Below are 12,294 nucleotides of genomic sequence, written 5' to 3'. Positions count from 1 at the left end.
GTTTACATTCATTGGAGAAGTTTACATGTTTTTGCTCTGTTCATGCATACAATGGAGAAGTCCCAGTCTACCTAGTCCCTTTATTGGTTGACTTGGAGAAGTAGTTGAGAGGTCGAGCAATGAACTTATACTTAACTTCGAGATGCCCTCTTCGTCGCATTATTAAAAACCTCCCCGAGAAAACCCAATTGGGACAATGTTCCAATTGTTTGATAGTAATTTTCCCTCCATTATTTCTAGCTGGAATGACCCTTTGCTTACCGCCACCGTGATTTTGTATGCGCCGTCCCAATTGGTCCCCAGCTTGCCTTCCCGTGGATCCTTGCTTGCCTGTGTTTTGTCTTTGAGTATATAGTCCCCAACTTTGAGTGGCCTGACCTTGGATTTTTTGTTGTAGTACTGCTCTGCATGTTGTTTTTGGCTACCATTCTTATGTAAGCTATGTCTCTTCGTTCTTCAGCCTCGTCGAGGTCTTGCCTTCTACTTTCATCGTTGCTTGGCCCACTCTCATTTGAATATCTTAGACTTAGTTTTCTGACTTCGACCGGTATCACTACATCAGTCCCATAGACTAGTGAATATGGCGTTTCCCCTGTGCTTGTAGTTGGCGTGGTGCGGTATGCCCACAACACTTTTGGTAGCATCTCTGGCCACAGTCCCCCCGCATTTTCGAGTTTCTTTTTCATGATATTCAATGTCATTTTGTTGGAGGATTCAGCTTGTCCATTTCCTGCAGGGTGATATGGCGTGGAGAGTATTCTTTTGATAGACATTTCTCGAAGAACTCGACGACCTTCTTCCCTGCAAATTGGGGTCCATTGTCACAACTAATTTCTTTGGGGATGCCGAAGCGGCATATGATGTTCCTCCATATGAAGGCGATTACTTCTTGTTCGCATATTTGGGCAAATTCACCTACTTCCACCCATTTAGAGAAATAATCAGTTAAAACCAAAAGAAATCGTACATTACCTCGTCCTGCAGGAAGGGGGCCGATGATATCCATTCCCCATTTGATGAAGGCCCAAGGGGAAGTGACTGAGTGGAGGTGCTCGCCCGCTTGGTGGATCATGGAGGCGTATTTTTTTTGCATGGTTCGTGTTTTTTATTAAAATCAGCTGCTTCATTTTTCATTGTGGGCTAGTAGTAGCCTGCTCGTATGAGATATCTTACTAGGGCTCGATTGTCGGTGTGAGCCCCATAGTGACCCTCGTGGACCTCTTCTAGGACACACCGTGTCTGGTTTGGTCCTAGACATTTTGCTAGAGGGCCGCCATACGTCCTTTTGTACAGATCGTTGTTGATGATGCTATACCTAGTTGCTTGTATTCGATGCTTTTTGGCTTCTTTTTGGTCGTTTGGAGTATGTCGTCCTGTAGGTGGGCGACAATACGCTCACGCCAGTCCCAAGTTAGGTTAATAGTGCGTACCTTAATTTGGTCGATGGTCGAGTGGAGGAGAGTGACCACATTCTCTTTTCTGGTTATGCTTTTAGTGGTTGCCATCAATTTGGCGAGGTCGTCAGTCTCGATGTTCTGCGCTCGAGGTATTTGGTTGAGCTGGTATTCATCGAACTCGGGCAGTAAATTACAGATCTCGGCCTGATATTTTACTAGCTTTTGCTCTTTGATTTATAAAGTCCTTGTGACTTGATTGACGACGAATTGTGAGTTGCATCGAAGGACTACCCATCGTGCTCCTTACTTGAGTGCCAGTTTTAACCCTGCAATCACGACCTCATACTCAGCCTCATTGTTAGTCATATCGGGACACCATATGGACTGGCTAATTATCTCGTATGTCGGGACCTCGAGTACGAGTCCTCATCCTAATGCATTGGAGGCGCCATCGGTGTACAAAATCCATAGGTCATGCGTCTTGGGGGGAATTATTAGTGGCTTCCCCTTCGACCTCGGGTATTATTTTAGCGCTGAAGTCAGCAAGTACTTGTGACTTTATCGTTGTTCTCGGCTGATAGGGTATATCGTGCTCGCTCAATCCAATGGCCCATTTGGCCAATCTACCCGACAATTCGGGCTTGTGTAGGATGCTCCTTAGATTAAAGGTCGTGACCACCAAGATGGGGTGGCACTGGAAATAAGGTCTAAGCTTTTGTGAAGCTACGACTAAAGCCAAGGCTAGCTTTTCGAGGTGGGGGTACCTCGTTTCAGCATCGACCAAGGTCTTGCTAATGTAGTAGATTGGAGATTGCGTACCTTTATATTCTCGGACCAAGACTGCGCTTACTGCAATGTCGGACACGGCTAGGTATATTAGGAGTCATTCTCCAAGTTCTGCCTTAGCAAACAGCGGGGGTGAAGATAAGTACGCCTTTAGTTCTCTCAGGGCGTCGATGCACTCGGAATTCCATTGGAGTTTGTTTTCCTTTTTGAGCATGCCAAAATATTTGTGGCATCTATCAGAGTATCGTGAGATAAACCTTGATAGGGCGGCTATACGGCCACTCGGCTTATACACATGCTTCTTGCTGGTCAAGTTTTCTGGTATTTCCTCTATAGCCTTGATTTGGTCAGGGTTAACCTCGATGCCTCCTTTCGACACCCAAAAACTGAGGAATTTTCCTGAGGTTACGTGGAACGCATTTCTCGAGGTTCAATTTCATGTCGTACCGCTTGAGTATGTCAAATGCTTCCCTCAAGTGGTCGATGTGGTCTTCCTTTCTTTTTGACTTGACTAACTTGTTATTAATATATACTTCCATAGTTTTGTCAAGCTGCTCTTTGAACATTTTGGTTACCAGCCTCTAGTATGTCGCCCCTGTATTTTTCTATCCAAACGTCATAACTCTGTAGCAGTATGTCCCTTGGTGGATGATGAAAGTGTTTTTTTCTGGTCTTCCTCCTCCATGAGGATCTGGTTGTAGCCTGAATAGGCATCCAGGAAACTTAGCAGCTAGTGCCCTGTTGTTGCATCAATGAGCTGATCAATGTGTGGCAGTGGGAATGAGTCTTTCAGGCATGCCTTGTTCAGATCTGTGAAGTCTACACACATTTTCCATTTTCCCATTTTTCTTTTTTACCATGACCATGTTGGTGATCCATTGGGGTATTTTGAGTCCCTGATAGAGCCGTTTCAAGTAAATTTTCTTCCTCTTCGCAGGCGGTATCACTTATTGCATCATTGAATTTTCTTCTAACCTGCCGTACCGGGGGGTAGAGTGGGTCGACGTTCAATTTGTGTGTTGCTATTTCCTTCGAGATGCCCAGCATATCTATATGAGAGAAGGCAAACAAGTCTGCATTGTTAGTTAGAAATTGATGGAATTTACCTGGTTCATGTAGTTTGTGGCCGATATAGGCCATTTTGCTGTGGTCTCTCTTATCGAGTCGAACAGGGTCGATGTCTTCCATAGTTGAACCCATAGCTTCCACGACATCAGGTTTTTTGATGACATCTTTCCCTTCGTCGGTGTTCGACCTCGACCTTGTTAATTGCAATACTTTTGCGCCTTTTCCCTTTAACTGTTGAGTGAAGGTGCAGTCTTGGGCGATGAGGTAGCGTTCTTGGGCTGTGCGCTGCTCGCCGCTGATGCTGAATACTCCCTATGGGGTGGGAAACTTGACGACCTGATATAAGCTGGATGGGAAGGTCCTCATAGAGTGTATCCATAGACGTCCTATGATGGCATTATACGTTGTATCTTGATCCATAACAGATAGTATGATTTCTCCGGAAGTCCGCTCAACTGCATTGTTAAAACCTGTTAGTGTGATGCAGCGTGGAACTATCTTATATTCAAGCCTCATTTGTGTGAGGACTCGAGGGTGGATAATATACGCACCACTTCCGTCATCTACCATAATTCGTTTTACATCGGTATCTGAAATACGTGAAGTAATAACAAGAGCATCATAGTGAGGTAAAGTCAAACCCTTGGTATCAAACTCATCGAAGATGATACTTTCTTTGAGGTCGTTATACCGTTTACGGGTGATTGATCGCTTTATCTTATGGGTGGTTTGAACTTTACGTTGTTGATTGATGCATCGTCGCCTCCACCAATGATCATTTGGATGGTGCGGGTTCGGGAGGGTGGCTTCGGCGGTCCTTAGTGCTATTCTTGTCCTCGAGCGAAGTTCGCTCTTCCTCGGTCGCTCATTAATTCTCTCAAATGCCCTTGGTGGAGCATGTTCACTACCTTTTGCCTCAAGGCGATGCAGTCTTCGGTCTTGTGACCTTGTTCCCTGTGGAATTCACAGAGGGTATTTGACTTTCTGGTGTTTGGGGCGGACTTCATATTTTGTGGCCATTTCACCTTTGGGCCGAGCTTCTCTAGGGCGTAGACTATCTCTGAAGGAGAAACACAAAATTTTTGAGCAGATAGTAATTGAGGCATACCTATCTCATTTTGTTGAGTCTCTGTCTGTGGCCTGGATAAACCGCCACCATGGTGAGGGGTGGTATGATGGCAGTTCTGATGTATGGCTGGTGTTTTTCACGATTGGGGTGTGGACCTACATGGTCCCTTCTGTTATCATTTTTGCGGTCTTTTCTCGCCTCCATTTGGACCGATGTCAACCATTGGGTCGGTCCGTTGAGGTCGTCCTCATCTTCTCTCACCTCGGCGCAATAGGCATTGTGTATTTCATCCTAAGTGGTAGGGGTATTTCATGAGCCGACTTAAGAATTTTTTGGTTGCCCTCGAACCGCTCCTGTTCAACCATTTTGGAATGCTGCTACCGCCATTCCTTCTGACACATTAGGGAGAGTCATTCTAACACGGTTGAACCGGGCGAGGAAGTCCCTGATCCCTTCGCCATGTGATTGTTTAATAGCGAATACATCGTTTACCCTTGCCTCTGCTTTCTTGTCCCCGACGTGTACGACAACGAACTTGTCGGTCATTTCCTCAAATGTTTCTATACACCTCGCTAGCAGTTGTGAGTACCACGTCAGTTCTCCTCTGGTTAGGGTTTCACCAAATTTTTTCAGCAATATGGATGATACTTGCTCTTTGGCGAGGTCTCTGCTCTTTATTACGGTGACATAATGGGTGGCGTGATCCTCCGGGTCTGTTGTTCTATCATATATCTTCAAGTATGGCAGCATCTTGAATGTTTTAGGTATAGCATGGGGTGCGGCCTTGCCGTTATATGGTTGTTCTATAAACCGATCGGCGTCTCATTTTGGTAGAAGCTTTGGGGCGCCTGGTATCTTATCTACCCTTTCCTGATGCTCCCTCATTTGGTCGCGGAGTGCTTTGTTCTCGTTCTCTATCTCCTCCATTTTTCTTAGAATAGCTGTAAGGGTATCGTTACCTGCATCATTAACAGTGTGAGTGATACCTGTTAAAGGAGGAGGGACGTGCTTCTCAATAGTTGTTGTTGTGATGTCGACTCGTGCATCTTCCCTGCTCGCCCTTTGGGTAGGTTTGTCGAGTATGCTGGTTATAATGCTCGTTAGCCATGCTTCTAGTAGTTTTTTCACTGCTGGTGGTGCTTCTTCCGTTGTGGACGTGAAGGATCCTTCTCCATGGGAGGCGGTAACGCTGCCATGAGTAAGAGGTGAATCACTTCGTCTAGGGGAAGCGTTTGGTGTTAGGTTCTCCTCGTCTTCTCCATTAACCTCATTGATGGTCTTTAGGAGGTTAGCAGAAGGCCCGCCACTGCCTTCAATCTTTCCTCTCCATTACGTTCCATATTTGGTTGTGCAAGTAGGAAAAAGAATTTTTTGTGTTTTGCTATTGTCGTTGTTTTTTTAGATCTAAAAGAACTATGACTTTGACTAGAATGCCCCCACAGACGGCGCCAAAATTGTTTGAAAAAAAAGTGTAAACCTTTTTGTTAAACTAATTAAATAAGAAGATAATGGGTAAATCCTAGTTAAACATAATAAATCCTAGATCTGAAACCGGATGATATAAACAACATATAATTGCATTTAAACCAATTTAATGCACAGGGGTATTGAATGGTACTGTTATGAGCGCGTGGGAAAATAATGATAAGCAATAAATATATTAAATGGCAATAAATGTAAATAGAGAGAATGATTCACCCAAATATTGAATGAGGTGGATAATTCTTCTTCTGACAATGATGTAAGACCAACAAACGTGGGAAAATAGAGAGTTTTTTCGGATCTGATGCGAAAAAGTGGGATGAACAACAAATCAGATCTTTATGTAAAGACAATATATGTAATTTGCTTGAGAATCAACTTTTCTTGAGAGAACTTATCATATAGAATCTAACATGTTTTTTGCCTTCTCTCTTCTACTATTTATATGGGATATTCCCAAAAACCCTAAAAAGGTACAGCAGAGGTAATATTCAACAGAATATTCCCTTTGAAAGTTCCAAAGCTATACTAGCCGTTAGGGGTGTACAAACCGAACCGGAAAACCGCACCAAACCGAAAAGTCAAACCAAACCGATTAAAAAATCCGACTAGGTTTGGTTTGATTTGGTTTGTTATTGAGTAAAAAAATTCGAACCAAACCGACATATAAATATATAATTTTTATATATACTTTTAAGATTTTATATAAAATTTTCTTTAAAAAATATCTAGAAATATTCGGGATTCTCATGCGGGATATATTATTTAGTAAAATATGAAGTGCTCCATATTTATTAACCTTAAATAATGGGTCATGTGATCACTTTTTCATCAAGTGTTACCGATATGCTAAACCAATAACATTCACAACCGAACCGAACCGATCGATGCCCACTCCTAGTCCATATTCATATCATATGTTAAGATCTATTAAATTCTTATATCTTTTTCGAATGTAAGGTGATTATTATTATTTAGGTATCATATTGGTTTTTATGTTTAATTACTAATTCTGTTAACCTTGAAAGTGTATATCAACGAAAAATTATTATCAAACGACTAAAAAAATAGTAACTAATATGTGTTATTGAGAAAATTCTCCTATAAAAATATTTTAATAGATAATATATTTGCCAATTTTTTATATTTTTACTAAACATATATTTACTTATTAAAAATTTAACAAAGTAAGATTGGAATAATATTTAATTAAGAAAAAACCTAAAAAATCGAAAAATCCGACAAAACCGAACCAATCCAAATCGATATAGTTGGTTTGGTTTGGTTTCGATAAAAACCAAACCAACCCGGTCCATGTACACCCTACTAGCCGTTATTTGTTTCCCTGCTGTTCGCCCTCGGCGTTGGGAGCTTACTCGGCGGCTCCATATTGTCAAGCCCGGGTCGACCTTGACCTAGTCGCCCATAATGGGACACAGTTCTCACACTTAATCACCTTTTCATGCCGAATTTTCTTAGCCGGATTTTGATCCATGCACAACCCACGTTACTAGCATCAGTCTATTCGAGGGAAGACAATCATCAGCTAGAAGATAAAACGGCTAAGCACGAAAATGATGTTAATAACTTTCTGACAAATGCATCTACTTTGATATGAATGCTTTTGTTTGTAAGCACCCGACACACAGCCTGTAGAACGGGTTTTGCAAATTTGAATGAATCTATTTTATTGCTCGAATTATACGTACATCTGCGAAATAATTTAAAATATATGCGTACGATGGGGGTCAAAATTTTAGTTTTCTTTTAGGAAAAAGAAAAGCATTTGTCATTCTAATTTTATTATACAAATTGACATGTAAAATTTAGTTTTCTTTTAGGGAAAAAAAAAAGCATCATCAAATCAGATTATGATTTTATTATACAAATAATTTTCATTATTAATAGGCACAGAATTATTGGGCTGCTCTCACTTTGTAACAATTGCCTCTAGCTAGTGATGGGCCATGATCAACAACTGCGGGACATTTGCATCTATACTTATTTTTTTGTGTCACGTTTTAACTTGTACCCGCTTTGTAAAAAACAATTGCAAGCGTACCCACTTTTTCACATAACTACAGCATATGCGGCTGAAATAGCAAAAGCAATCACGCAAAACTTTATCATTCTAGTAGCCGGGCTTGATGTTCAGCTCTAGAACTGGAGTTTTTGTTTTGTAACTGTCGAACTTCAGCTCTAGAGCTGAAGTTTTTGTTTGTAACTGGCAAACTTCAGCTCTAGAGCTGAAGTTTTTGTTTGTAAGCTTCAACTCTAGAGCTGAAGTTTTTGTTTTGTAACTGTCGAACTTCAGCTCTAGTTTTTGTTTGTAAGCTTCAGCTCTAGAGCTGAAATTTTTATTTTTGTAACTGGCGAACTTCAGCTCTAGAGCTGAAGTTTTTGTTTTGTAACTGTCGAACTTCATTTGGAAGCTAGCTTTAGAATAGGATCTGCTCAAATAAGCTGGAGATCCATCCATCAAACAACTTGCTAGTTTGTTAAAATCTTCGAGGTAAAATCTGAGCACTCGGCTCAAGAATTTTTATGTGCTAACATACTCAATTTAGCTTTACAAGAAACAGCTTTCACCTTAATAATATTTATCAAAACAACCCAAAAAAGAAGTAAATAAATGCAAATTAATCATCCCTGATTGCGAGAACAAATAATGAGCTCCGTAATACGATTAAAATGCAAAGACGTCGTCACTTAATAATGGTATCTTGATAGTTTCCACTCACAAAAGGAACTAAGGAAAATAATTTCTTTTTTAATCATATAAAGGTACAAAAGAAAGTTTTAACTTCTATGCACCAATAGTTTAAAAGAAATTTTACCTAAAAAATAATCTGCACCAACAACAACAGAAGAAAGAAGAAGAAAACGAAGGAGGAGAAGGAGAGGAGAAAGGGGGCTGAAGTTATTTAAAAAGTGGGTACAAGTTAAAAGTTTAAAAAAAAAATAGGTATAGGTTAAATGGGGGCGACCAAATAAGGCGCCCCGTGCAATTTTTACTATTTTTCTTGGACTTGTCTTGTTCACCATTGCTCTATCCACATTGCTTTTGTATTTTCCATTACTGAAAATCTACTAAGAAATAAAAGTTATTACACATTATAACCAAAATTATTGCATACATGATTCAATGCCCAAATCTCCTCCAAATAAGCTCAAACTTGAAACATAACTTTCAAATATCATAAAAAATAAATGTCAATTGATAATAGGTTAAATCTAGGTAATTTGGCGACTGTTTATGCTCCCACTTGATTATATTCCAATATCATAATATGGTTAATTGATGAAAAATAGGCTCTAATTGTGAATTATATATATTGCAGGATGAGGAGCCTAGGTGATGCCTTAAACAGTTGTGATTGGAACCATTTTGGAGCAAGAAAAACCCATCAGAGTTGAGTACGCTTGAAGACGAGGAACAAAAGTGATGAAACACTGAACTGGACATGTGCATCCAGGTGCGCGACCGCGCTCCTTTTAGCGCGTCCATGACAGAATCTCAGCCAACTAGCGCGGCCAGATGCGCGGTAGCGCTAGTCCAGAATCCGAGAAGAGTTATTTAGGGGCAGAATTGGAAATCTGGAGGAAAACTCACTTAACCTATATAAAGTCAAGCTGGCCCAAGGAAAAGGGGGAGTTTTTCAGAGTCTAGTGCAAGAAATAGAGAGGCAAGAGGCAAGGATGAGATTTGCCCATCAAGTTCTTCTTTTCTTCTCTTGAATTTTGCTAATTGTGATGAAATTGAACCTATTTGTGATGAACACTAGTATGAGTAGCTAAAACTCATTGTTCTAGGGTCATGGATGAAACATGAATGTTGTTGTTTGAAGTTTAATTTGACAAAGTTGGTTTATCATATTGGGTTGTTTATTTAATTCTGCTTTTAATTATTTTGCTGAGTAGCTAACAGTGAAATACTATCTACGAATCTTTAGTTGAACTCGATAGTGGGAACTTTAGATTGCATATAGAATTAAATAGAGCAAGTTCTTGAACCCGGGCCTCGGGGAACGGATTAGCAATTGGAATAGACATATACCCAATTGCCTTGCTTAGTTGAAATACAGGTATTGTAAATGCATTCTTGTTAATATTAATTCCATAGACATATAGGCATTGAGTTAACTTGAATAGGCGAGTAAGGACTCGACAGATTCTTATGAGTAACATTAACCCTGTCAATCAACAATCCAAGTAAATCGATTAGTCATTTTAAGCTAAGAACATAACACGATTGTTAATTAGCCTGTGGCCCTGGAATATCCTCTCCTACTGTTTGTTACTCGGAATTGTTATTTGTTTGGTCAATTTCTCTAGTTAGATTATTGCTTGGTAATTCGGTAGTAAAACAATTACATCTCTATTTTGTGAAAAAAAAACCTCTTGAATAGACAAAGTAATTGAGTTTGAATTAGTCAACAGTTAATCATAAGTCTTCGTGGGAACGATACTCTGCTCACTACTCTATTACTTGACGCTCACGTGCACTTGCGTGAGTGTTTTTGGTCACAACAAGTTTTTGACGCCGTTGCCGAGGACTTAGAAATTAGCTACTTGACTGAGTTGAGCTTTTATTATTTATTTATTCAAGTTTTAATTTTCAGTTCACGTTGTTTGTGCCAATACATGTTTTCTTTTCTTGAATGCGAAGAAGTAGAAGCGCAAACAATCTCCTTCCTCTTGATCTCGAAATTGAACGAACACTTCACATATTGAGGAGGGAGGTGGAAGCTAGAACTAGAATTGAATGAGAGTTGGACATCATAGTTCAACCACAACTAATTGAGATGGCAGGTAATGAGGAACACGCGGTGATCGAAGCCGCAAAGCCTAGTCTGGCTAATATGACTCAGGCTATTGTGAAGCCTAATATCACTAGGCACTTTGAGCTAAAACAATACATGGTGCAGCTGATCCAATCCACAAGGCTATTTGTGGGTTTACCTCATGAAGACCCGCAGAGGCACATTCAGAATTTCATGGAAATTACGGACACTTACAATTATCCAAACGTTTCCAAGGACTATGTCAGGCTGACACTTTTCCCTTTTTCACTGATCAGGGAAGCTAAGGAGTGGTTGAATAAGGAGACAACAAATTCAATCCGCACTTGGGATGATCTGGCAAAGAAATTCTTAATCAAATTTTTCCCCACTAAGAAAACAAAGATATTGAGGAGTCAAATTCTTGGGTTTGAACAACGAGCTGGCGAAACACTTCGTCAAGCATGGGAAAGGTACAAGAAGATGCTCAGAGACTGTCTTTATCATTGCCATACGGACGAGGTATTGGGTCACACTTTTGTAGATGGGTTAGATGATGCTTCAAAGATGAATCTTAATTCAGCTTCTGGGGGTAATTGCATGGCCAGACCGTACAGTGAAATCCAAATCTTGCTAAATAACTTCACTGCTAATGATAATAACTGGCAAGGTGGGGGTGATTCACGAAAGGCAGTTAAGTAAAAATTAGCTGGGTTACTTGAGCTCAACGAAGTGTCAGCCATGAGAGCCGATATTGCAAAGCTGGCCAATCAGATGACTAGGATAACAATACATCAGCCACAGACAATGCAACATGTACAACAAATGACTATTTGCTGCGAACTCTGTGGCGACAGTCATATGAGTGATATGTGCCCCAAGAATCCAGAATCCATCTATTATGTGGGGCAACAGAACAGAGGTCCACCGAATCAGTATGCACAATACGGGAATTCTTACAATCCAAATTGGAGGAATCATCCCAACTTCTCATGGGGTGGAAATCAGCAGAACCAGAATCAACATAGACCCTAAGGAAGTTTCAATCACCCTCAGAGACCACCCAAACAAATGGAAGAAAGTACCACTGATTTGCTAAAGAAGTTGTTGATTAACAATCAACAACTCAGGACCGACTTCAGAAATCTTGAAAGGCAAATGAGACAGTTAGCAACAAAACAAACACTAGACCTGTATGCGCTCTCCCCAGTGATATAGAAAAGAACCCTCAAGTGAATGCAGTTACACTTAGAAACGGGAGGGAGCTAGAGGAAGTGCCAAAGAAAAAGAGAGACAAGCCTATACCTGAGGGAGAGTTGATCGCTAAAGTGACTCACGAGCCAAAGAATGATGCTGAAATTCCAGAGCCAGTAGAGGCCCCAAGGCCACCACCACCTTTCCCCCAGAGATTGCAGAAAAAGAATGATGATCACATGTTCACAAAATTTCTCTCTATGTTGAGCCAGGTTCAATTGAATATCCCACTTGTTGATGTGCTTCGTGAAATTCCAAAGTATACTAAGTACATAAAAGATATAATGGCTCACAAGAGATGATTAACTGAATTTGAGATAGTGGCACTTACTAAGGAGTGCACTTCAAGGGTCCAAAATAAGCTCCCTCAAAAGCTTAAGGATCCTGGAAGCTTCACGATTCCTGTGCACATTGGTAATATTAATGTGGGTCATGCTCTTTGCGATTTGGGGGCGAG

At 40.6% G+C, this 12,294-nt stretch overlaps 1 protein-coding gene across 1 annotated transcript; it reads right to left on the bottom strand.

The window, feature by feature from the left end:
• Positions 1-257: 257 nt before the first annotated feature.
• On the bottom strand, positions 258-773 carry LOC138882770 (uncharacterized). The gene has a single exon (XM_070163401.1). The coding sequence runs from the start codon at positions 771-773 to the stop codon at positions 258-260; it is 516 nt and encodes a 171-aa protein (XP_070019502.1).
• Positions 774-12,294: the final 11,521 nt, after the last annotated feature.

The sequence above is a fragment of the Nicotiana sylvestris genome, chromosome 12 (assembly GCF_000393655.2).
Source record: "Nicotiana sylvestris chromosome 12, ASM39365v2, whole genome shotgun sequence".
Classification (NCBI taxonomy): domain Eukaryota; kingdom Viridiplantae; phylum Streptophyta; class Magnoliopsida; order Solanales; family Solanaceae; genus Nicotiana; species Nicotiana sylvestris.
The sequence above is the reverse complement of the archived record's forward strand: the minus strand, read 5'-3'. Positions and strand labels throughout refer to the sequence as shown.